We start from the raw sequence: 25,886 nt of genomic DNA on the forward strand, positions 1-25,886 counted from the left end.
AGGAGCTTGTGGATGTAATCTCAGAGCCTCTTTGAGAATTCTTGGAGAACAGGTGAGGTCCCTACAGACTGGAGGCAGGCAAATGTTGTCCTCATCTTCAAAAATAGGAGAAAAGGAAGACCCAGGTAACTGCCGACCAGTGAGCTGGACATTGAAACCCGGAAAGGTCCTAGAACATATAATTCCACAGTTGGTCTGTGAGCATTTAGAAAAGCCTATACTATACTGGGACACGGGTGGCACTGTAGGTTAAACCACAGAGCCGGGGGTTTGCTGATCAGAAGGTTGGAGGTTCGAATCCCCGCAATGACAGGGTGAGCTCCCGTTGCTCGGTCCCAGCTCCTGCCAACCTAGCAGTTCGAAAGCACGTCAAAGTGCAAGTAGATAAATAGGTACCACTCCGGTGGGAAGGGAAACGGCGTTTCCGTGCACTGCTCTGGTTCACCAGAAGCGGCTTAGTCATGTTGGCCACATGACCCGGAAGCTGTACGCCGGCTCCCTCAGCCAGTAAAGCGAGATGAGCACCGCAACTCCAGAGTCGGCCATGACTGGACCTAATGGTCACGGGTCCCTTTACCTTACAGAGATGCTTGAATATTTCTTGGGTTGTCCCTGAATCTTCCTGTCCACTTGCCGCCTTTTCCTGCCTCTCCAGGGCGGCCAGCCCCACCCTCGGAAGACCCCTGTGCTGGAGGGGGTCCCATCTAACTCTGCAATTATATGGTCCCCGAGGGACCCTTCCCAGTTAAGAGCCAGGCCCAGGCCTCAGCAGACGCCCAGTTTTGTGACAAGAATTCGTCACCTGAGACCCTTTATCTCACCAGGCAGACCTGCCCAACATCTGCGCAGGGCAGATCTTTGCCTCCCGGGCGCTGGATGCCTCCCTCAGATAAGGCTGGAGGCGCTTCGCTCGGCAGCCTGTGCACGACTCTCCCGGCTCAGCAAAATGTCCGGCAACCGATCTTGGTAAGTGCTGAAAGGCTCCCTGGGGCTTGGAAGGAGCTTCCTCCCTGACCTTCTCCAGCCCATCTCTCTGCCCACCAGGCTGCTGCTCTGCTCTGGGCTCCTGCGGCCTTGAAGGGGGCTCAAAGCTTCAGAACAGGGGTAGGCAACCTAAGGCCCACGGAGGTCGTTTAACCGGCCCACGAGCCGCCCCCAAACAGAGCCGCCTGCTCGGCGAGTTCCCCCACGCTGCACTAAATCAGCACGGCACGGCACGGGGACTTGCTTGTACGGCGCCGGAAAAAGTGTCTGCGCAGACACAGACACTGCTGGAAATCGTGGACATGTGCGCTCACTCACACGCACAATCCACCCCACAGAGGGATCTCCGCTGGAGGGAATCGGCCCAGGGGAGGTAAACCTTGCCGACCCCTGGTTCAGAGAGACCGGCTCACCCGCAAGCGTGCCAAAGCTCACCTGCATCCACTCGGCCGCCTCCAGCGGTGGAATTGGCACTGTAATCCCTGTTCGGCATTTGCAAGATCTGATCTATTGGGCTGTGGAACTCCCTGCCTCTTGAGATCAAGCGGGTGCCTTTGCTGCCCTCTTTGGGGCACCTGCTAAAAAGCCTCCTTGTCTAGGCAAGCCTGCCCAGCTGTTTAGAAATGCTGCTGGTAGGAATGTGAATCCATTTTAGCATTTTAACTTTCTGTATGTCTGCCTGATTTTCTTATTTTATCTTTCTGTAACTGCTTTGAGGTTGCTGTCTTTTAAGAAAACAAAAACCCTGCATAAATTTTGTGAACTAAATAACGGATCTCCACCTGTCACACGTGTGTGTGTTTTGTGTCTTTGTGTGAAGCTAGAGCAGCTGCTTTGCATTCAGAACGTGCAAGTTTCCGTCCCCTGGCTGCAATTTGGGAGAGCTGCTGCCAGTCAGTGCAGGCAGTATGGAGTAGGTTAGAGGGACGGCAGCTGCCTCTGCTCTTTGGGGAGGGAGGACCCAGCTGGAGGGGAGGATCAGGATTCTTCTGAGTATTTTAAAGCGAGGGTTGTTTCTAGTGGTCGGGAGGGAAAATATAAGAGAGCCGGGAGTCAGAGGCGGCAGCCTCCCTCCCCTGCTTAACCACCACTCTTCCTCTTTGCCAGAAGTCCTGGCTTTGGGGTCGGAAGGCTGTTTGTGGGGGGAATGGAGGCTCAGGAGTCTGGCTGGGAGAGGCTTTGGCCCGGAGGCAGGGGGCCGGGTCTGCTGCTTGTTTGGACTCTCCAGTGTTAACGGAGAAATCTGAGGGCTCCCTTGGATGATAAAACAACAAGGAGACCAGCCAGGAAACTATCTCATAAGGAGACCGTCCCTTTGTCCTTTCTTGGCTGGAGCCAAGAGAGCATCTTTGGCTAAGCAGATGTTGCTTCTTCAATGTCAAAGAGAGAGATGGCTGCCTTGCCCTGTGCTTATGTCGTTACCTGCACAGGTGAGGCTACACCCACCTCTAGTCACATGGAGAGGAAGTCTGTCCCAGCCCAGAAGGAAAGAGGAGGTTTACCTGCTGGCTGGACAAACATTCCTCCCCATGTGTAAACATGTTCACTCTAGGAATGTTGTACTTGACTGCTCCCACAAAAGAGCAGATTGTGAAGGAGGTGGGGTGTGTGCATTGTTACGGTAAATTCTGGGTGCAGAGCTGCCCTGTCACCCAGCTCGTCGGACTGAGTCCGCGGGTCCTAGCGGAAGAAATGAGTTCAGCCGGAGTCGGAGCAAGATGCGGAGATCCGAGTTTATTGGCCAACAGGTTCAAAGTGAGATTGAACCCCGAGAGTGGGGCGACATAAACTTTTAAAAGTTCCCTCCAAGTCCCAGGATACAGTGCAGGAAAACGTCACGAATACATTATGGGAAGGCTGGGTTACATGAAAGACGTCATGAATACATTACAAACAGGCGGGGTTACACACATTAACATTTCAGGGAGGAAGGGGGGAGATATGCAGAGTAAGGGATATACATAGATAAGCATTTCCTGAGTACCGGTGATGGTGAGACAATGGAGCAGACATACATCGTCTGTCACCTGGCATTGCCCGGAGGAAGGGTTTGGCAGAACGATCCGACCGGATTAGGGTCTTCCTGAGTACGTGACCTGGGTCTTCCTGAGTACGTGACTTGCCGCTCAGGGGATTATGGAAGTGTGGCCAGCAACATGGAGTGAAGAGGAAACAGAGCAGAACGGCGTCAAAATGAAGAAAATCGGAGCTTTGGTTGATTTTCTATCAATTTCCAAAGCTTTCGGTCCCCTTGCCGGTCAAGTTGATATTGTACCGTATTTTTCGCACCATAGGACGCACCGGACAATAGGACGCACCTTGTTTTAGAGGGGGGAGAACAAGGGAAAAAAATTCTTCCGCTCTCTGACCAGTGCCCCTTCAGCAAAGCGGCAGGAAGCGCTGCGCAGAGAGTGGGAGAATTTTCCCCCTCTTGTTTTCCCGCTCTAAAACAAGTTGCCATTTAAGGTGCGTTCAGGTGGCTACCTTGGAAGCCTGGAGAGCTAGAGGGGTCAGTGCGCACCGACCCCTCTCGCTCTCCTGGCTTCAGGTTCCTTTCGACCTGCTCTTTGGGGCTGGCGGGGGGAAGCCCACCACCAGCCCCAAAGAGCAGGTCTGGGAGCAGCGGAAAGGCGCAGCGGAGAGGCTGCTGCCATAGTCGCGCGTCACCTCTCCAGCTGGGAGAGGATCGCGGGGCTATGGCTTCTTTATCCCCGTCCGCGCTCTCCCGGCTGGAGAGGTGACGCGCGGCTATTGAGGCTCCTGCCAGAGCCGCGCGTCGCCTCTCCAGCCGGGAGAGTGTCGCGGGGGGCTGCTTTAGCTCCGCGCGCGCTCTCCGGGCTGGAGAGGTGACGCGCGGTTATGGAGGCTCCTGCCATAGCCGCGCGTCACCTCTCCAGCCGGGAGAGGGTCGCGAGGGGCTGCTTTAGCTCCGCGCGAGCTCTCCCGGCTGGAGAGGTGACGCGCGGCTATGGAGGCACCTGCCTGAGCCGCGCGTCACCTCTCCAACCGGGAGAGGGTCGCGGGGCTATGGTGTCTTCGCTCCATAGGACGCACACACATTTCCCCTTCATTTTTGAAGGGGAAAAAGTGCGTCCTATAGAGCGAAAAATACGGTATATTGAAAACGGAAATCAATGGATACATTGTAACAAGGGTTTGACAGTTTTACAAGGTCGCTGGTTTCGGTTCCATTGTTCTCGCAGCAGGGAGCCGTCAGCACCTTGTCAGGAGGTTAAATGAGGCGTGCAAGAGCTCCCTGAGCTAGCTCTTGCAGGGGAATGCACGCTCCTGATTGGCTGAGGCGCGGCCATTATAGTCAATGGAGGGTTTAGTTTGATACGGTCAACTCGTATTAAGAATAGGGCGAAAAGAAGGCATAGGAAAGGCATATGAAGGAGGGCTTATTCCGCCCGTATAGGGAAATGAGGAATATTTACAAGGTCAAGGGGTATAGTGTGGTGCTTGTGCAACAGTGTAGGGGTTCCGGGGCCGTGCGCCATCGAGGTCATCGCCTCGATCCCCCGTGGAGGAGAAGGAGGTCAGGGAAGGTGCCCCCCCTCTTCCTCCGTATCAGTCCCCCATTCGGAGATAGATTTGCATCAAAGTTCTGTAAGAACTTGCAAATCCTTTCTCCGCACTCTATACCCCTGTTATCTCGTACTCTCCTTCCCCCAGGTGCCTCATTTGCACGTATTCAGGGAAGACGGGGCCGTTGTGGGAGCGGGAATAGGCTCGGAGGGAAAAAGGGGTTGATTGAGTGGGGCAGCGGAGGAGAGAGCAGCAAGGGGAGACACAGTGTATGGTGCAACAGAATACAGAGATGCAAAGGATGACAAGAAGGGCAGCAAGGAATATCACCTTAAGTAGTTGTCGGAGCCATCCGAGTTTGGGCAGCCAGTTCCACAAGTCCACATCGGACAGCCCCTCGTGCTGTATTTCGGTCAGTTTCCCTGCCAGCTCATGGATGTTATTTAGATGTCCGGTGATATTCAGGGTCTGGTCAGTGACGTACGTACAGCACTCTGTACCTATTAGTGCACATGTCCCTCCTTGACTGGATAGCAAGAAGTCCGTCGCAATCCTGGTCTGCAAGGCCATCTGGCGCACCTCTGACAGCTCCGACACTAGGGAGTCGGTGATTTGGGTTGTTTCTTGCATAAACTTGAGGAGTATGTCGGTGAGGCGGAGGATGTCGACGTGGTTAGATCCTGCCCCGTAGGCGGGGAAGAGTGCCCGTCCTACGGTTTCTCCGTTGGCGGCTACGTCAGATAGGTCTGATAATCCCTTCTGGTCCCTCTTATTCCTTTGTCTTCCTGGAGGCAGGTGAGGGACTATCCGGATGCCCGGGACGATGTAACCCACAAAGCAGGAACCCGACATATGTGGACTCACCCAGGTGTATGCGCGATGGCCACATACCCAAAATAAGCCACTGAGGTAGGACTCCATCCTTCCTGAGGCGAAGGCTTGTAATAACAGAGAGTCGGTATGCTGGGGTTGCCAGGTCGCAGGGTGTCCGACGACGTTGGCCCAAGCGAGAGTAAGATCTTGGAAGGTCCGTGATCCCGTCATATTGGTGACAGTGGTTTGGCCGTTTGGTAGGAGTTCCAAGTTGAAGGCGCAGGTACTGGACCCAATGAATGTCCCTTCTCCGGTGAAGGTGCGACAAAGGGGTCCCTTCGTCGGGCCAGTCAAATAAAGGTACTGATGCGTCAGGTTCAATGCTGTTAAATTCCAAGAGGCGACGTCTCCAGACTGGAACTGTTGTATAGTTACTGGTACTGGAACGAGGGGAAGGCTTTGCTGGAGGTGGCTGGGCGCATGGGCACAGACCCAGCACTCCGGATAGGGTGCCTCTTGGGCCACCCGGCTGAGGAGTTTGATGTAGGAGTTCTGCTCCCAGGAGGAAAGGAGGTCCTCCCCTGGGAGGGCTGAGCCGGTGCCGAGTCGACGGGGTGCCGTACCGAGCGGATGAAGCGGGTCGGTGGTATTCAGGAGTCGCCTGTCCTTGGCTATACCTCCACATCTCGAGGGTCCAACGTGGTCCCAAGTTGGGGAGCGAGAGGGATGTGCTGGATGATACCACCCCTCTAAATATTCTGCTCCCCTCCAATCGTGGGTGACCCCGAGGTTCCAGAGGCAGCAAAATCCTCTCAGACAAAGTCCTTGCAGTTGGGGTTTTCGGGGTTCTGGAGTCATGAGGAGACATTGGAATCCGAAAATCAAGTTGTCAGAGGGGTTAGTTGCGTCAGTGTAGGACGATGTGGCCCCCCCTTTCTCGACTTCGGTCCAATTTGGGCTCCTCAAGAGTTCCCCATTGCCGTAAAGGAAATGAGTCCCGTTCACACAGCTAAGGCGGTAGTAGGATTGGTCAAGGGTAACTGCTGCTGACCCAATACGGTGTAGGCGTTCGTCCCGGATGAAAAGTTCCCAGTACGCACTGTCCGTTAGTTGGGGTACGAGGGAATGGCGTAGCAATGTTCGAGATTCAGGGAGGCAAAAGTCAAAGTCCCCCATTCGGTCAGGATTTAACTTCCCGCCGGTTTCAACTCGATGGTAATCCAAGAAATGGTAGTCTGTGGTTAATCCGGTGCAATGATCCGTTGGTGTGGTGGAGGATTGGGTCAGAGCCCCATGGGTGATGAAGATAAAGGAAAGGTGCATGATAAGAGTCCAAGGGCAGCAAGGCATTGTCAAAGGCGAGTTGTCAAAGGCGAGCTGTCAAGAGCGCTGTCAAAGGCGAGCTGTCAAAGGCGCTGTCAGAGGCGAGCTGTCAAAGGCGCTGTCAGAGGCGAGCTGTCAAAGGCGCTGTCAGCGGCGAGCTGTCAAAGGCGCTGTCAGCGGCGAGCTGTCAAAGGCGCTGTCAGCAAAGGCGCTGTCAGAGGCGAGCTGTCAAAGGCGCTGTCAGAGGCGAGCTGTCAAAGGCGCTGTCAGAGGCGAGCTGTCAAACGAGTTTCAGGCGCAGTTTGATAGCGTCGGAACCCGGAACGATCTCGGATGTCCAGTTGGGTGGTGTTGTATCTGGTCCGGTCTGTTGAGCCCGAACTTGGCCCCGATCAGGTCCGGTCTGTTGAGCCCGAACTTGGCCCCGATCAGGTCCGGTCTGTTGAGCCCGAACTTGGCCCCGATCAGGTCCGGTCTGTTGAGCCCGAACTTGGCCCCGATCAGGTCCGGTCTGTTGCTCCTCGTCGTCGATGTAGGAGGTTGGTGCGGGTGGTGGGGCCTCAAAGGTGTAGTCCTCCCCAAGGTTCTCCTGCGCTTTTTGGGGCGGGGGTGATGCCTTGCACCTTGTGTGGTGTAGCCAGGCGCTTTTCTCTCCTACCTTCACAGCGGTTGGTGAAGTTAGAAGTACCTGGTAAGGACCTTCCCAGGAGGGTTGGAGAGGTTGTTTCTGGTAGACTTTGACGAGGATCCAGTTGCCTGGTTGGAAGGAGTGAGCCTGCACGTCGATGGGTAGGTTCTGTCCTTCGACTGCTGCGTATTGGTGGAGGCGCTGGAGCTGTGTCTGCAGCTGAATAATATAGTTAGTGAGTTCTGCCTCCCCCACCTCCAGTTCTGAGAGGGGAAATAGGGTGTTATAGACGGGGGGGGGGGGTCTTCCGAATATGAGTTCGAATGGAGAAAGTTTCAAAGGTCCGGTTGGAGCGCTGCGTATGTTGTGAAGGACTAGTGGGAGCGCATTCACCCATTTCAACCCCGTGAGTTTGCAAAGCTTTCCCAGTTGTATTTTTATTTCTTGGTTCATGCGCTCTACTTGGCCGGAAGACTGTGGGTGATAAGGAGTATGGAGGTCCCACTTTATTTGGAGAGCTTTGGCTATTAGTTGTACTACGTCAGCGGTAAAGTGGGTTCCCCTATCACTGTCTATACGACGGGGTATCCCAAACCGGGGGATAATTTCCTGTAAGAGGGCTCTAGCAACCACTGTGGCGGTGGCCTTTCGACAGGGAAATCCCTCTACCCAGGAAGAGAATTGGTCAACTATGATCAGAGCGTATTTGAAACCTTGGCATTGAGGTAGATCAATAAAGTCAAGTTGTAAGCTCTCAAAGGGGATGAAAGCCCATGGCCTTGCCCCTGGCGGTTTTCTGGGCTGGCGCTTAGGGTTGAAATCATTGCAAGTGGTGCAGTTTTTTGAAGCTGCCGTTGCCGCGGCTGCAATGCCGGAGGCATACCAAGACCTCTTTACGTGTTCTATTAGTCTCCCCTTTCCCCAGTGTGTTTGCTGGTGGATAATCCTCACTAATTTAGGAGTCCAGGCTTTTGGGAGGACCGGTCTACCATCGGGGAGGATCCACATGCCACTTTGTTCGGTAGCGCCTAAGGATTTCCATGAGGATTTTTCTTCCTCTGGGGCTGTCTCGTATATTCGGGTGGGATCTATGTCTGCGGGGAACTGTAAGGCTTGGAATTCGGACTCATTGTTAGGCTGGCGAAGTGCGGCTGCCTGGGCTGCTTTGTCTGCTCGTCTATTGCCCTTTGAGACCGGGTCACTTCCTTTGGTGTGGGCCTTACAATGGACGACGGCTATCGCAGTGGGCAAGTGGATGGCTGTCAACAGTCTCTCCACTAGGGCGGCATGTGAGATTTGAGAGCCAGCGGCAGTTAAAAAGCCTCTTTGAAGCCATATTTGGCCAGTTGTGTGTACTAGTCCGAAGCAGTACTTGCTATCTGTGTAGATGGTAACTCTTTTCCTGTCACTGATCTCACAAGCGCGTATGAGTGCAATTAACTCCGCGGCTTGTGCGCTGTATTGTGGGTTAATGGGGTTGGATTCAAGAACCTCAAAATCAGAAACGACTGCATACCCGGTCTTCCTCTCTCCATTTATAACCTTAGAGCTGCCATCAGTATAAAGTATAAAGTCCGGATTCTCTAAGGGAAGGTGATCTAGGTCCTCCCGAGGTTTCTCAGCTTGTCGAACTATTTTGGTGCAGTCATGGTGTGGGGTACCGTCGTCGGGAAGGGGTAATAAGGTGGCTGGGTTGAGGGAGTTGACACGTTTGATGGTCACATTGGAAGGAGTTAGTAGGAGGGCTTCGTAGCGGTTTAAGCGGGAGTTGGAGAAGTGGTGACAGCCCCTCAGAGTTAAAAGAGTGGAGACAGAGTGGGGAACATGGATGGTAATTTCATGTCCCAGTACCGTTTCTTGGGCCTTCTCGAGGAGGATCGCAGCAGCGGCAATCGCTCTGAGACAACTTACGGCTCCTTTCGCTGTATTGTCTAATTGTAGGCTATAATAGGCCACTGGCCTTTCCTGATCCCTAAAGGGTTGAGTCAAAACGCCCGAAGCGACCCCCATTTGTTCATGAATGAACAGATTAAAGGGGATTCGGTAGTCGGGCAGTCCCAGGGCAGGAGTGGATCTCAGTTCTCGTTTTAGACGTTCAAAGGATTTATATGCTTCCTCTTCCCAGACCAAGGGGTCCGGGTGATCTTGGCGTGTCATAGCGGTCAAGGGTTTTGTTATTTCGCTGTAGGCAGCAATCCATGCTCGGCAAAAGCCGGCCATTCCAAGGAAGCCGCGCAATTGTCGCTTTGTTTTTGGGAGAGGGATCTTAGTGACCATTTCAACTCTGTCTGTGGCGAGGCTTCGGGTACCCACTCCTAAGATGTGCCCGAGGTACTTTACTTCTTGTCTACAATATTGGAGTTTCTTTGGGGACACTTTATGTCCCTTTCTTGCTAGTTCAGATAGGAGGTGTTTAGTGTCTGTTTTGCACGCTTCTTCACTAGTGGAGCATAATAAGAGATCATCAACGTAGAGCAAGAGGGTGGAGCTTGCGGGGAGATGGATGTCTTGTAAATCCTGGTGCAAGATGGCTGAGAATATTGCTGGTGATTCTACATATCCCTGGGGCAACCTCGTCCAAGTTAATTGACTGGGTCCCCAAGTAAAAGCGAAGAGAAATTGGCTAGCTGGGTCCAGGGGTATGCTGAAGAAGGCGGAGCATAAGTCCGCGGCAGTGTACCAAGTTGTGCCTGCCGGAATTGCGTTCAGGAGAGAGTTTGGATTGCCCACCACTGGGTGGCGGGGTATTACGAACTGGTTCACTAGTCGCAGGTCTTGGACAAAGCGGTATCGGACCGGGGCTCCTTCCTTTGAGGGCTTCTTTACAGGGAGCACGGGGGTATTACAGGGCGAGGCACATGGAACTAGGATCCCTTTCTCGAGGAAGTCCTCAATCATGGGTGTTAGTCCTTCAATGGCTTCTTTAGGCAAGGGGTATTGCTTGGTGCAGGGGAAGGGCAGATCGGTTCTGTAGGTGATCTTAACTGGGGTGGCCGATATTAGGAGTCCGACAGAGGTCGATTCAGTGCCCCACAAGGAAGGGGGTAATTCATTCTCCAATTCCGGAGGGAGTTCGGGAAACTGACGGTCCGATTCCGCTTCCTGTATGATACCCTGGAATGCGGGGATGGAGTCCTCGGGCATATATAGGTAAATGCCGTCCGAGGAACATTTTATGGTGGCATTGAGTTTACAAAGGAGATCTCTGCCGAGGAGGTTAACAGGACTACTAGTTAAGAGGAAAGCGTGTTCTGCTAATAAGGGTCCAAGGGTGACTTTGGCCGGTTGCGAGAGTGGGCAGGTGCGGGGTATCCCATCTAGTCCCATTACTTTCTTGGTCACTGTCCCTGGTTCCAAGTGACTGTCCGTTAGGGTGGAGTACGTGGCTCCAGTGTCCAGTAGGCATTGGTAAGGGTGGCCGTCGATCTCAATAGTACAGACAGGATCATCAGGTGACAGGGTTATCACTGGGCAGATGGTTTGGGTCGGACCTAGACTGGGATCCCCTTCTAGTAGTCAGTAGGTGTCTTGGTCGTCGGGTGGTGGCTGGTTCGGGGGGTGCAAGGGAGGAGCAGTGGCATTTGACCAAAGGTGAGTAGGCGCGTTTACTGTTGCCATTTGGGTTCGTGGGCCTGTCTGAGGTCGTTGAGTTGGGGGCGTTGGGTTCGGAGGCACTTGCGGAGTGTAGCCCTCCGGTGAGTGATTAATGAGTCCCTGGGTCAGGTTGGATGGCGGGGGAAAAGAAGGACGGTTTGTTCGGGTAGGAAATGACCTGGGGTCTTGCGCCCCATAAGATGGTGTGTTGAGGTAGGGGCAGAATCTTTTTATGTGTCCCTCCTCTTGGCAGTAGTAACACCCTCCGTTGCCTGGTCCCCATTGCCTATACGGATTCGGGGGTCCTCCACCCCGGACCCCCCTTCCTCGGCCAAGACCTCTACCCCGGTGAGGGCCATAGGTAGTCTCCATGCTTAAGGCCAAAATCTGTTCGACCTCTGGTTTGGTTTCCTTTTTCCTTCGTTCATCCCGAGAGTTGTAGATGGATTTTGCGATGGATAAGATTTCGCTTATGCTCTTTCCATCATATCCTATCTGGAGGTTCAGGGCCTTCCTTATATCTGGGCAGGCTTGATCCTTGAAGAAACCTTTAACGATTAATTCGTGCTGCGGATTCTCAGGATCTATCCCTCCCCATGTCTTGATGGCGGACACCAATCTTGTATAATAATCAGAGGGGTGTTCATTTGGCCCCTGCATTACCGTCTGGACTTTGGTCCAATTTACGGTGCGTTGTCCGGCGGCTTTCACGCCGTCCAAGATGGCTTTCTTAAACAGGTTTAAATACCAGATCCCATTTGTAGTGTTATAATCCCATGCAGGTTCTACTCGGAGGCATTGCGCTGTGAGGGCTTCCAATCCTTGTGGTCGTCCCCTCTGGTAATCGGGTGATTCTAGTGCTTCCCCGGCTTTTGTTAGAATATCTGCCTTCTCTGCCTCATTAAAGAGGGCGTTCAAAAGGACATGGACGTCTGGCCAAGTGGGTTTATGGGTGGAAAAGATGGCGCTGATCTGGCGGTGGCATTTATCGGGGTCGTCCCTCAGGGAGGGCATCTGGTTCGACCAAGTGACGAGATCAGAGGTATAGAAGGGTTGATGTGTATAAACCATTCGCGGGGGCCCGTCGGGTTGGAGAGGTGGGATTGGTAAGGCTCTCAAGGGCATCTGGACTGCGGCGGGACTTATGGCAGAGCTTGCTAGCTCAGAAGTTCCTGGACCTCCCGCACCGTGATCTGGGAATTCAGTTGCAAGTTCCCAAAATTCTGAGGGGAGAGTGTTCTTTCTGGCTTCTGGAGGGGGGGGGTTCTTTTGGTTTGGACGGAGTCTTCAATTGTGGAACGAAGCGTTGGGGGGTTGGCTTTAGTTTTTGTCTGCCCGGGGTCCCTTTGATCTTTTCTCGCCTGTAGCCTTGTGACTCTTTTATTTTCACTTATTTGACCCCCTTCATCCCCCGTTCCTTCATCACTGCTTGAGCTACTACTCGAGTTACTTCTAGGCGGCGGCGGTCCCCTATAGTAGAAAGGGATCAGGGCCCGCTGTGCATCATCGTCTGCGGAATGCCCTTCGTAAGGGGGGGGCATGGGCTGCCGTCCGGGATTCAATATAGGTAGTTGGTAAGACGTTGTTCCCTTCGGGGTTTGGAGGAACCCCATCACGGCCTCGAAGGTGGCCAGATATTCTAACTGACGGGGTTTTTCCTCCATCAAACATTGCTTTAAGTGGTTTAAGCGCTCTTCATTGAACGAACCCCCCGCCGGCCAACGTAGTTCAGGCTTGGCGGAGGCGGTACTGGCGGGCCAGGTTTCAGAGCAAAGATCCTCTAATTTTTGCTTCGATAATAACTTGTGGCCAGGAATCGACTTCCAATACGTGATGACAAATTGGAGAGGAGAGTCAGGGTCCTTCTGAGACTGAGATGGCTTTCTAGAAGCCTTCTTCCCAGAGGGAGCCCGCCCGTGTTTGGAAGCCTGGGTACCCATTTTGGTGTTATGCGTGTCTAGACAGGAAAGAGGGAAGAGAAAGGACGGTAAGGGTTGGTATATCTCCTCTTCGTATACCGAGGTACGGGAATTTTACGATAAAGAGGGGGTGGTCTTAAGTCGCTTGGCAACTTTCTTAAAGGGGGGGTTTTTAAAGAGCTCTAGCTATCCGGTATTTCTTCCTATTTTCTAGTCGATAAACTGGGGTCCTTTCCACTCTGCCGTTCCCGCCCAATTCCTCATGGGCTATCCCTCCTGGCAACCTCCTACCTATTGACACAATCTCAGGAAAAGGGGGCCCTACTGGACGCCCGCACAATGCGGTGCCAGATCGGGTGAACCCTGGACAGAGTTCGAATAGAAAATCCCCCTTGCTTTCGGAAGCGGGCTCACGCACGATACACGTGTTACGTGGCTCGACCGGTGCGGCTGGGATTGGTGATAGAAAGCCAGACCCCTTCCTGCCCCCTCGGTGAGGACGCTCGGGAAGTTCGGAAGAAGAACTCCAGCCCCTTGCTTTCAACTGGGATGTCCGTTGCGGAGAGTCGGCTATTTTTCAAGTCGGGTCTCTCCGTCTTACTGTCGGGCTCCCAATTGGTGCGGCTGGCCAGAGAGGTTTTAGAGAAAGAGATAGAGCTCAGAACCCCCCTTTTGGGTCGAGCGGCGGTCCCCGGTCTCTCTCACCAACCGGACCAAGAGAAAGGCAAGAAAGATCAATAGAGAGGAGGGCAGAGAATTCGGTTGCCAGGAGATTTCCACCCCCTTCCCACCAGTGCACTGGATTTTCCTATACTCACGCGTCTTCTACGGCGATCCCGGGATCGTTGAGTAAGCCGGCTGGATTCCCTTTGCTCCCCGGCTGAACCCCTGGGACGTTCGATTACCGCCCGGAGGATGGCCGGAGGTCCAAAGGATCTTCCCAGGCAAAATGGCCCGGAGCCGGCTGAAGATTTCGGGGCCCCCGGTCAGCAACACGGGAGTACCGCTCGTCCCTGTTCGGGCGCCAAATGTTACGGTAAATTCTGGGTGCAGAGCTGCCCTGTCACCCAGCTCGTCGGACTGAGTCCGCGGGTCCTAGCGGAAGAAATGAGTTCAGCCGGAGTCGGAGCAAGATGCGGAGATCCGAGTTTATTGGCCAACAGGTTCAAAGTGAGATTGAACCCCGAGAGTGGGGCGACATAAACTTTTAAAAGTTCCCTCCAAGTCCCAGGATACAGAGCAGGAAAACGTCACGAATACATTATGGGAAGGCTGGGTTACATGAAAGACGTCATGAATACATTACAAACAGGCGGGGTTACACACATTAACATTTCAGGGAGGAAGGGGGGAGATATGCAGAGTAAGGGATATACATAGATAAGCATTTCCTGAGTACCGGTGATGGTGAGACAATGGAGCAGACATACATCGTCTGTCACCTGGCATTGCCCGGAGGAAGGGTTTGGCAGAACGATCCGACCGGATTAGGGTCTTCCTGAGTACGTGACCTGGGTCTTCCTGAGTACGTGACTTGCCGCTCAGGGGATTATGGAGGTGTGGCCAGCAACATGGAGTGAAGAGGAAACAGAGCAGAACGGCGTCAAAATGAAGAAAATCGGAGCTTTGGTTGATTTTCTATCAATTTCCAAAGCTTTCGGTCCCCTTGCCGGTCAAGTTGATATTGTATATTGAAAACGGAAATCAATGGATACATTGTAACAAGGGTTTGACAGTTTTACAAGGTCGCTGGTTTCGGTTCCATTGTTCTCGCAGCAGGGAGCCGTCAGCACCTTGTCAGGAGGTTAAATGAGGCGTGCAAGAGCTCCCTGAGCTAGCTCTTGCAGGGGAATGCACGCTCCTGATTGGCTGAGGCGCGGCCATTATAGTCAATGGAGGGTTTAGTTTGATACGGTCAACTCGTATTAAGAATAGGGCGAAAAGAAGGCATAGGAAAGGCATATGAAGGAGGGCTTATTCCGCCCGTATAGGGAAATGAGGAATATTTACAAGGTCAAGGGGTATAGTGTGGTGCTTGTGCAACAGTGTAGGGGTTCCGGAGCCGTGCGCCATCGAGGTCATCGCCTCGATCCCCCGTGGAGGAGAAGGAGGTCAGGGAAGGTGCCCCCCCCCTCTTCCTCCATAAGCATGATGCAGCAGACCCCGGGAATCCGGACGCTCCAGCTGCAGAGAGGCTTGCCAGATGTGCGCTCTCTTGGTGAAAAGGCTAATGGACATCTCTTGCTTTCTTCCAGGATGGTGCCCACAGTGGCCATTGTCCTCCTCCTCTGCCTGGCCCTTGGAACTGGCCAGAGCCCGCCCGCCTGCACAGGGGCCTATGACTGCCCCAAGGCCCACCAGGAAGTCTACACCAAACTAAGGGACGTGACGGAGATCCCAAAGACCGCCAGCACCATCATCACCGAAATGATCTTTGTGCAAACCAGCCTGACACAGATCAAGAGCGGAGCCTTCCGGAACATGCCTGGCCTGCAGAAAGTCCTGTTCATTGGCAACAAGATCAAAACAGTAGAGGTGGGGGCCTTTGATAACTTGGAGAAGCTGGATGAGCTGGAAATCACGCAGGCTGAGCTGGATACCCTCCCTGTGGGCACCTTCCGCTCTCTTCCTCGCTTGCAGAAGCTGAATCTGCGGGACTCTCAGATCAAGGGCCTCCAGAAAGGACTCTTTGAGGATCTCGGGGACCTGGAGGAGATCTACCTGCATATGAACGAGATCCCTTCTCTCCCTGAAGGCGTCTTTGATGGGCTCTCCAACCTGACCTTCTTGCACCTGGCCAGGAACAAGATCGCTGCCATCCCAGAGGACGTCTTCAAGGAACTTTCTCGGCTGAAGGTCCTCCGGCTGTACGAGAACGAGATCGGAGACCTCCCGGAGGGGAGCCTGGACAGCCAGCAGGACCTGACGGAGCTCGGACTCCAGAAGAACAAGATCCGCACGCTGCCTCCCAGGGTGCTGAGGAACAAGCCCAACCTGGAGAAGCTGTTCCTGGAGCACAACCTCTTGGAGACCCTCCCGGATGAGGCCTTCTTCGGACTGAGGAAGCTGAAGCAGCTGACCCTGGCTTCCAACCGGCTGAAAGGTCTTCCCGGCCGGCTCTTTGGGCAGATGCCTTTGCTCACCCAGCTGGACTTGAGCAAGAACGCTTTGCAGGCTCTTCCAGCAGGGTTTTTTGCCAACCTCACGGGGCTCTCAAAGCTCACCTTGTCCCACAACCAGCTGGCAGGCCTCCCTCTCGGTGTTTTAACAGGCCTCAGCAAACTCTCTGAGCTCAACGTGGAGGCAAACAAGCTCTCGTCTCTGGAGGGTCTCCTGCCACCTTCCCTCCCGGGGCTGAAGACCCTGAGGCTCCGCCAGAACCAGCTGGAGACCATCCCTCCGGGCCTCTTTGACAGCTTCACGAAGCTCACCTCCGTGTATCTTGGGGAGAATCCGTGGAGGTGTGACTGCCTCCTTCTCTACCTCCACCGATGGATGAGCAGCAATCCCAAAAAAGTGAAGGACGCCACAAAGGTCATATGCGGAAGCCCCAAGGATCTGCAGGGCAAAGCAGTCAGTTCCTTGGCAGAAGATCAGCTGGTTTGCCCAACGACTGTGCCCATTTCAAGCACCGCTCTGCCCACAACCACTTTCCCTCCTCCTGCCACAACAAGGATGAGCACGACACTCCCCCCATCTCCTAAAAAAGCCACTGTTGCTGCAACCACCTCCGTTTCTGAGCCTGCCACCACCACAAATGCAGCCACAACCCTCCAAACCACAGAGGCTCTGACCTCAACTCCTCAAATCACCACCTCTGAGAGTCTCACTGAAACCTCACAGACCATGACCACCAGCGATCCGGCAGGTGCCATCCACCTGGCGTGCGACCGTGACGCTTGCCTGAGTCTCCCGCCAGGAGAGAGCCTGCAGGAGACAGGGCAGCGTTTCAGCAAGGACTGGATCCTGGACTCGGGCTGCGGCGCCGTGAGGGTCCGGGTGGCTGTGAGCATCGAGCCCCTGCCCGGAGGGGAGGCGGTGGCAGACCCCTCGGAAGCCCCCTGAGGCCGGCATCCCCTGCCCTGCCAGTGTGGCCCGGAGAGCTTGGGGGGCCCTCCGGAGAGAGGGGGCTCCAGCCCCACCTGAGCCGTGCTGCATCCTCACTGCAGGGCTGTGTCAGGACGTGCTTGGTATCATCACAGACGCTAACAGAAACAGAAGCCTTTGTGACCCAAATCAGGCTTTGTCTGTGTAGTTTGATCTGCGGGTCTCCCCAGGATCCCAAAGGTCACCCAGTGGGGATTCTGAAAGCATGGATCCACTGCCTCCCAGGGCAGGGTGGGGGTCTACGTCTTGTAGGATTTGCTGCCTGAAGCAGCAATTATATATTTTGTCACTCATTTCATATAATAAACCAAGCTTTCTTTATTCCCTTTGTGTGGGAACTTCTTGTGGGCATGGGGTAAGGGTAAGCACACATTCATAACTGGGCATAGGTTATAACTCTAGCAAAATATAGTAGTAGTAGTAGTAGTAGTAATAATAATAATAATAATAATAATAATAATAATAATAATAATAAATTATGAAAATGGCCCACAGATAGTATTTAACACCTACCAGATTCGCGAAAATGTCTAAAAAAAGACAGGGGGTGGGAGGGAAGGGGAGGGGGTTAAATATGCTCTCTCTTCCTGTTTGGAAAATATAAATACAAAATAAAAAACAAGATAGGAAAAGGTAGTAGGGGAACACCTAGCTACTTTTAAGGAATTCAAATCTGCAAGGCCTGATGAGCTTCACCCAATGGTACTAAAGGAGCTTGTGGATGTAATCTCAGAGCCTCTTTGAGAATTCTTGGAGAACAGGTGAGGTCCCTACAGACTGGAGGCAGGCAAATGTTGTCCTCATCTTCAAAAATAGGAGAAAAGGAAGACCCAGGTAACTGCCGACCAGTGAGCTGGACATTGAAACCCGGAAAGGTCCTAGAACATATAATTCCACAGTTGGTCTGTGAGCATTTAGAAAAGCCTATACTATACTGGGACACGGGTGGCACTGTAGGTTAAACCACAGAGCCGGGGGTTTGCTGATCAGAAGGTTGGAGGTTCGAATCCCCGCAATGACAGGGTGAGCTCCCGTTGCTCGGTCCCAGCTCCTGCCAACCTAGCAGTTCGAAAGCACGTCAAAGTGCAAGTAGATAAATAGGTACCACTCCGGTGGGAAGGGAAACGGCGTTTCCGTGCACTGCTCTGGTTCACCAGAAGCGGCTTAGTCATGTTGGCCACATGACCCGGAAGCTGTACGCCGGCTCCCTCAGCCAGTAAAGCGAGATGAGCACCGCAACTCCAGAGTCGGCCATGACTGGACCTAATGGTCACGGGTCCCTTTACCTTACAGAGATGCTTGAATATTTCTTGGGTTGTCCCTGAATCTTCCTGTCCACTTGCCGCCTTTTCCTGCCTCTCCAGGGCGGCCAGCCCCACCCTCGGAAGACCCCTGTGCTGGAGGGGGTCCCATCTAACTCTGCAATTATATGGTCCCCGAGGGACCCTTCCCAGTTAAGAGCCAGGCCCAGGCCTCAGCAGACGCCCAGTTTTGTGACAAGAATTCGTCACCTGAGACCCTTTATCTCACCAGGCAGACCTGCCCAACATCTGCGCAGGGCAGATCTTTGCCTCCCGGGCGCTGGATGCCTCCCTCAGATAAGGCTGGAGGCGCTTCGCTCGGCAGCCTGTGCACGACTCTCCCGGCTCAGCAAAATGTCCGGCAACCGATCTTGGTAAGTGCTGAAAGGCTCCCTGGGGCTTGGAAGGAGCTTCCTCCCTGACCTTCTCCAGCCCATCTCTCTGCCCACCAGGCTGCTGCTCTGCTCTGGGCTCCTGCGGCCTTGAAGGGGGCTCAAAGCTTCAGAACAGGGGTAGGCAACCTAAGGCCCACGGAGGTCGTTTAACCGGCCCACGAGCCGCCCCCAAACAGAGCCGCCTGCTCGGCGAGTTCCCCCACGCTGCACTAAATCAGCACGGCACGGCACGGGGACTTGCTTGTACGGCGCCGGAAAAAGTGTCTGCGCAGACACAGACACTGCTGGAAATCGTGGACATGTGCGCTCACTCACACGCACAATCCACCCCACAGAGGGATCTCCGCTGGAGGGAATCGGCCCAGGGGAGGTAAACCTTGCCGACCCCTGGTTCAGAGAGACCGGCTCACCCGCAAGCGTGCCAAAGCTCACCTGCATCCACTCGGCCGCCTCCAGCGGTGGAATTGGCACTGTAATCCCTGTTCGGCATTTGCAAGATCTGATCTATTGGGCTGTGGAACTCCCTGCCTCTTGAGATCAAGCGGGTGCCTTTGCTGCCCTCTTTGGGGCACCTGCTAAAAAGCCTCCTTGTCTAGGCAAGCCTGCCCAGCTGTTTAGAAATGCTGCTGGTAGGAATGTGAATCCATTTTAGCATTTTAACTTTCTGTATGTCTGCCTGATTTTCTTATTTTATCTTTCTGTAACTGCTTTGAGGTTGCTGTCTTTTAAGAAAACAAAAACCCTGCATAAATTTTGTGAACTAAATAACGGATCTCCACCTGTCACACGTGTGTGTGTTTTGTGTCTTTGTGTGAAGCTAGAGCAGCTGCTTTGCATTCAGAACGTGCAAGTTTCCGTCCCCTGGCTGCAATTTGGGAGAGCTGCTGCCAGTCAGTGCAGGCAGTATGGAGTAGGTTAGAGGGACGGCAGCTGCCTCTGCTCTTTGGGGAGGGAGGACCCAGCTGGAGGGGAGGATCAGGATTCTTCTGAGTATTTTAAAGCGAGGGTTGTTTCTAGTGGTCGGGAGGGAAAATATAAGAGAGCCGGGAGTCAGAGGCGGCAGCCTCCCTCCCCTGCTTAACCACCACTCTTCCTCTTTGCCAGAAGTCCTGGCTTTGGGGTCGGAAGGCTGTTTGTGGGGGGAATGGAGGCTCAGGAGTCTGGCTGGGAGAGGCTTTGGCCCGGAGGCAGGGGGCCGGGTCTGCTGCTTGTTTGGACTCTCCAGTGTTAACGGAGAAATCTGAGGGCTCCCTTGGATGATAAAACAACAAGGAGACCAGCCAGGAAACTATCTCATAAGGAGACCGTCCCTTTGTCCTTTCTTGGCTGGAGCCAAGAGAGCATCTTTGGCTAAGCAGATGTTGCTTCTTCAATGTCAAAGAGAGAGATGGCTGCCTTGCCCTGTGCTTATGTCGTTACCTGCACAGGTGAGGCTACACCCACCTCTAGTCACATGGAGAGGAAGTCTGTCCCAGCCCAGAAGGAAACAGGAGGTTTACCTGCTGGCTGGACAAACATTCCTCCCCATGTGTAAACATGTTCACTCTAGGAATGTTGTACTTGACTGCTCCCACAAAAGAGCAGATTGTGAAGGAGGTGGGGTGTGTGCATGATGCAGCAGACCCCGGGAATCCGGACGCTCCAGCTGCAGAGAGGCTTGCCAGATGTGCGCTCTCTTGGTGAAAAGGCTAATGGACATCTCTTGCTTTCTTCCAGGATGGTGCCCACAGTGGCCATTGTCCTCCTCCTCTGCCTGGCCCTTGGAACTGGCCAGAGCCCGCCCGCCTGCACAGGGGCCTATGACTGCCCCAAGGCCCACCAGGAAGTCTACACCAAACTAAGGGACGTGACGGAGATCCCAAAGACCGCCAGCACCATCATCACCGAAATGATCTTTGTGCAAACCAGCCTGACACAGATCAAGAGCGGAGCCTTCCGGAACATGCCTGGCCTGCAGAAAGTCCTGTTCATTGGCAACAAGATCAAAACAGTAGAGGTGGGGGCCTTTGATAACTTGGAGAAGCTGGATGAGCTGGAAATCACGCAGGCTGAGCTGGATACCCTCCCTGTGGGCACCTTCCGCTCTCTTCCTCGCTTGCAGAAGCTGAATCTGCGGGACTCTCAGATCAAGGGCCTCCAGAAAGGACTCTTTGAGGATCTCGGGGACCTGGAGGAGATCTACCTGCATATGAACGAGATCCCTTCTCTCCCTGAAGGCGTCTTTGATGGGCTCTCCAACCTGACCTTCTTGCACCTGGCCAGGAACAAGATCGCTGCCATCCCAGAGGACGTCTTCAAGGAACTTTCTCGGCTGAAGGTCCTCCGGCTGTACGAGAACGAGATCGGAGACCTCCCGGAGGGGAGCCTGGACAGCCAGCAGGACCTGACGGAGCTCGGACTCCAGAAGAACAAGATCCGCACGCTGCCTCCCAGGGTGCTGAGGAACAAGCCCAACCTGGAGAAGCTGTTCCTGGAGCACAACCTCTTGGAGACCCTCCCGGATGAGGCCTTCTTCGGACTGAGGAAGCTGAAGCAGCTGACCCTGGCTTCCAACCGGCTGAAAGGTCTTCCCGGCCGGCTCTTTGGGCAGATGCCTTTGCTCACCCAGCTGGACTTGAGCAAGAACGCTTTGCAGGCTCTTCCAGCAGGGTTTTTTGCCAACCTCACGGGGCTCTCAAAGCTCACCTTGTCCCACAACCAGCTGGCAGGCCTCCCTCTCGGTGTTTTAACAGGCCTCAGCAAACTCTCTGAGCTCAACGTGGAGGCAAACAAGCTCTCGTCTCTGGAGGGTCTCCTGCCACCTTCCCTCCCGGGGCTGAAGACCCTGAGGCTCCGCCAGAACCAGCTGGAGACCATCCCTCCGGGCCTCTTTGACAGCTTCACGAAGCTCACCTCCGTGTATCTTGGGGAGAATCCGTGGAGGTGTGACTGCCTCCTTCTCTACCTCCACCGATGGATGAGCAGCAATCCCAAAAAAGTGAAGGACGCCACAAAGGTCATATGCGGAAGCCCCAAGGATCTGCAGGGCAAAGCAGTCAGTTCCTTGGCAGAAGATCAGCTGGTTTGCCCAACGACTGTGCCCATTTCAAGCACCGCTCTGCCCACAACCACTTTCCCTCCTCCTGCCACAACAAGGATGAGCACGACACTCCCCCCATCTCCTAAAAAAGCCACTGTTGCTGCAACCACCTCCGTTTCTGAGCCTGCCACCACCACAAATGCAGCCACAACCCTCCAAACCACAGAGGCTCTGACCTCAACTCCTCAAATCACCACCTCTGAGAGTCTCACTGAAACCTCACAGACCATGACCACCTTCGGGACATCCTCTGAAACCACCAGCACCACCAGCACATGGGCTCCAACTCCAACTCCTCCCATCTCCACCATCACCACTCAAAGTCCCACCTTAGCAGAGACAAGCCCTGAAATTGCCACCACCGCTGAGATCTCAAGCACAACCGCTGTGTCCATCACAACCCCGGCCACAACCCCCGGGGCAGCCACGACCATCGCTCACCTGCCACCCACAACCCCTCATATCACGACGACAACAAAGGTTCAGACCACAGCCCCTGAAATTACCAGCGCCAGGACTGTGGCTGCCACAGCTGTCTTCACAACTGGGATGTCACACACCACCCCTTCTGGTGCCACCACAACCACTCAGATCTCCACAACCATTGCCAGGGCAACCACCGCAACTTCTGATGCTTCCACAAGCCGCCCTGGTACATCGGCCACCACACCTGTGCTACCTGGGACAACCAGCAAGGCAGTCGCCACCACACCTTCACCGCTTGAGACCACCCCTACGGAGACATTCTCGTCGGTGGCGGCTTCCACAATGTGCCTTGACAACGTCAGTCTTCCTGGTGGATGCAGGTCTGGGTCTTTGTCTCCCGAACCGACAGCCAGGCCGGACCCGACTACACGTCCTGAGATGCCCCAGTCGCCCACCTCTGCTGTGACACAGGCTGCCCTGCCCACCACTGGCTGGGTGACAACCTCTCCAGCTGCTGCCAGCTGCACCTTTTGCTCCTCGGCTGTCACGCCAGCCACGCCTTCCCTTCCTCCGAGCCCAAGACCCGGCCGTCCAGCCAGCCCCCATCAGCCCCCGCCCCAGAAAATCCAGGCCTGGGGCTCTTCGCTGAGTTCCAACTACCGGTACTGCAAGCTGTCTGCGATGATGTATTTGTCCATGCTGTGTCTTGAAATCTGCTGCACCGCTGCCTTGGCCAGGTGTGTCTACGCCCTGCACAGAGCCACACGCTCCATGGACTCGCCCACTGTGCCGGTCAAGCTGGTGAAGGTGAAGCCCAGAAGGATGAAGCTGTGATGGTGTTTGGCCACAGGAGAGACCTTCACTGTTAAGTTGTGGGTGAACATATCAGACGACACAGCGATTCTTCAGACAGCTCTTGTTTATTCACAGGCCAGAACAGAACTGAACTGAAGGGTTCAGCCAGCCTGCTTATATAGAGCTCCACTAGAACTCAACAGTAACCACTTTCTGTAACTATCCAATCACTGAACGTCACTTTCAATCCTTTATTTGCATATGTGGACCTGAGTGAAAACTATCTACAGTATCCCCCTGCTGGCCCAGGGTGAGAACTTCAGTACATAACAGGATGCTAGAATCGTAGGGCTGTCAGGGAGTCCAGGGGGCATCTCGCTCAAGCCCCTGCAATGCAGGAATCGCAGCTAGAGAATCCCTGACAGACGGTCCTCCAAGCTCTGTTTAGAAACCTCCAATGGATCCTAGATTGGCAGAGTTGGAAAGGATCCCCAGCGGTCATCTAGCCCAACCCCATGCAATGAGGAATCATGGCAAATTAAATGAGGCAGGTGAAGCAGCAGGGGGGTGCAGAGACTTTGGGTTGGGGGGCTGACATTGCTTTAGGGGTGGATTTACACACAGGGGGAGATGCCATAAGTCAGGCAGAAATGAAATTCTTACAAAAGAAAAAAAAGCTATGTAAATATCACATAGAAATAGTTTGCTCTCTGGCGTCATCTGGTGTTGCATGTTTATAACGCATTCAAAATGTTGTTTTTCCTAATGTAGCTGAGTCCTAGGGGTCTCCCTCACCAGTGTAACAATTTGCTTAAATCGTAGGCTTATCTTAGGTATGACTATTGAAATAAAAAATTAAGGTCTTAATAAATAAAGGTGTTTGCCAGGCAAACACGTACATAAATGTATGGGCCACATATCTGAGGCAGCACAGGAGAGAAGCCATGGAGCCATTTTGGCTCCCAAACTGATCAGATGTTTTCTCTGCAAGGTCAAAGAAAAATGGAAAAGACTCCCCATTGTCTTTTCATTCACAAAACCTGTCTTAAGGGTATGTCTGTGTATGAATAGGGTGAGCCTGTGGCCTGGCTCAAGAACTAAGTATTTGTCACTACAAAAGACTGGCCAGGCTCCCCAGGGGACCCAATCAAGTGAGCATTAACAGATAACCTGCCAGACAGGAGATAAACAACGCACTCAGATTTCTGCTGTAGACCGCCCTTTCTGTGATGTAAGTATGATGTATCTGGGGGGTGGTCCTAGGTTGCACCCCTTCTGTGATGTATGCATGATGTTTCTGGGGTTGGTCTTGGACTCCAGGGTGGGCAAAGGCTTGCACGCCTTTGTTCTGGGTCCTCCTCCTTTCCTGCGTGTGAGGGGAGCACCCTGTTGCAACAGTTCAATAAAGATCAGGCTTCCTAGCTGCTTTGCTTCTCAATATTCTCTGCTTGGCCTCTGTTCTTTTCTCCGACCGATGGAGAACCTGCAAAGGACTCTAAAAGGGCTCTTGTGTCCCCATAAGGGAATAAGGGCAGATTTCCGTTTATTACACAGGTCCTGCTGAGTGTGATCCCAAGAGACTCTCTCACAGGCACATTTGCACCCAGGGTCATGCCCTGCTGCCAGCCTGTGCCTGGAGATGATTCACAGAGCAGTTAAACACAACATTCCTAGAGCAGACATGTTTAGACATGAGGAGGGATGTTTGTCCAGCTAGTAGATAAACTTTCTGTTTCCTCCTGGGCTGGGACAAACTTCCTCTGCATGTGACCAGAGGTGGGCGTGACCTCACCTGTGCAGGTAACAAAAGCACAGGGCAGGACAGCACATCTCCCTCTTCTCTATTTTGCTTTCGTCAAAGAAGCATCAGCCTGAGATGCTTTCTTGGCTCCAAAGGAACTATCTCCTTATGGGATAGATTCCAGGTGTATGTATTTTGTAACTTAAGTCTGCCTTCTAGGGTCCATTTGTGAACAGAATGTGAGTAAACTCTTTTATATACTTTTATGCAAGACTGTGTCATGTCTATTCTTTTTATGAGGGAATAAAAGGGGAATTACCAGGGAACTTATTTTAGAGGCTTATGCAAGCCGGGCAAAAAACGTTATCCACTGTGTAAGTTTAAAAAGGGGAATGTGACTCTGCTAAATTGTAGAACTTGTTAACACAAGTTGGGAAGGATATAATTCAACAATATATCCTCTCCTGCCTCCCTGGACATTCCCACAGATTCCTGGCCAGATGCCTGGGCTTTGGCTGCCCCCCACTTCCATTGAACAGCTCAGGCTCCCGAGGGGAGGGGAGAAATTTGTAGTTAGACTCCTAGAATGGTGGAGTTGGAAGGGACCCTAAGAGGCATCTAGTCCACCCCCTGCAAGGCAGGAATCACAGCTAGGGGCAGTCATTTAATGCGAGGCTGGCAAAGCGTGGGTGGCAACGAGGCAATGCCAGCAGGTGGGAACTCGTTGCACAGCAAGGTTGAAGGGGCTGTTGTTGTTGTTATTGAATTCAAGATTAAACTGAGAAAAAGTCATGCATTTAAAAGCATTTAAATGCAGCCGCTTTCTGTGGTCTTGGTGATGTTCTCTTGCAATAACCAGAGATGCCAGGGACTCACAGCAACTGCAGCAGGAGGTGGGTTGAGGAGCACCCCTGAGAATACACAAAGGGCGTCTCAGCAGTTCTCTCCCAATGACTCCTGCCTGGAGGCTTTAGCTGTGTGGCAGCGCCTCCCAGTGGACGGAGGAAAGGATTGCTATTGTTTCCAGCAAAAGTACTGGAGTTAGAATCAGAAAATCATGGAATTGTAGAGTTGGAAGGTGACCCTGAGGGTCATCTAGTCCAACCCCCTGCAAGGCAGGAATCTGTGTTAGTCGTTGTTAAGACAATGCCCATCCCTGGATAAATATATTGTTGAAGGACTTTTTTTTTAAGTACAATATCCCTAAGCCTATCCCTATAGTTATAGTTAAAGCTATGGTTTTCCCAGTTGTG

General features: G+C 53.4%; 2 protein-coding genes across 2 annotated transcripts; both read left to right on the forward strand.

Moving 5' to 3' along the window:
* Positions 1-862: 862 nt before the first annotated feature.
* LOC309370789 (uncharacterized protein) lies at positions 863-17,224 on the forward strand. Its single transcript, XM_081912884.1, has 2 exons — positions 863-966; positions 15,045-17,224. Exons 1-2 carry the CDS (start codon positions 947-949, stop codon positions 16,852-16,854), a joined length of 1,830 nt encoding a protein of 609 aa, XP_081769010.1. The 5' UTR covers positions 863-946; the 3' UTR covers positions 16,855-17,224.
* A 1,243-nt stretch (positions 17,225-18,467) lies between these two features.
* On the forward strand, positions 18,468-24,136 carry LOC309369476 (uncharacterized protein). Its single transcript, XM_081910261.1, has 2 exons — positions 18,468-18,571; positions 20,309-24,136. The coding sequence occupies exons 1-2, from the start codon at positions 18,552-18,554 to the stop codon at positions 22,929-22,931; spliced, it is 2,643 nt and encodes an 880-aa protein (XP_081766387.1). The 5' UTR covers positions 18,468-18,551; the 3' UTR covers positions 22,932-24,136.
* The last annotated feature ends 1,750 nt before the right edge of the window (positions 24,137-25,886 follow it).

The sequence above is a fragment of the Podarcis melisellensis genome, assembly GCF_964234715.1.
Source record: "Podarcis melisellensis genome assembly, chromosome: 5".
NCBI classification, from domain to species: domain Eukaryota; kingdom Metazoa; phylum Chordata; class Lepidosauria; order Squamata; family Lacertidae; genus Podarcis; species Podarcis melisellensis.

Bases quoted from the DNA above. Each gene is read 5' to 3' on its own strand.
- LOC309370789 (XM_081912884.1), top strand. From the start codon at position 947: ATGTCCGGCAACCGATCTTG. The intron at 967-15,044 runs GTAAGTGCTGAA...GCTTTCTTCCAG, and splicing joins ATGTCCGGCAACCGATCTTG to GATGGTGCCCACAGTGGCCA.
- LOC309369476 (XM_081910261.1), top strand. From the start codon at position 18,552: ATGTCCGGCAACCGATCTTG. The intron at 18,572-20,308 runs GTAAGTGCTGAA...GCTTTCTTCCAG, and splicing joins ATGTCCGGCAACCGATCTTG to GATGGTGCCCACAGTGGCCA.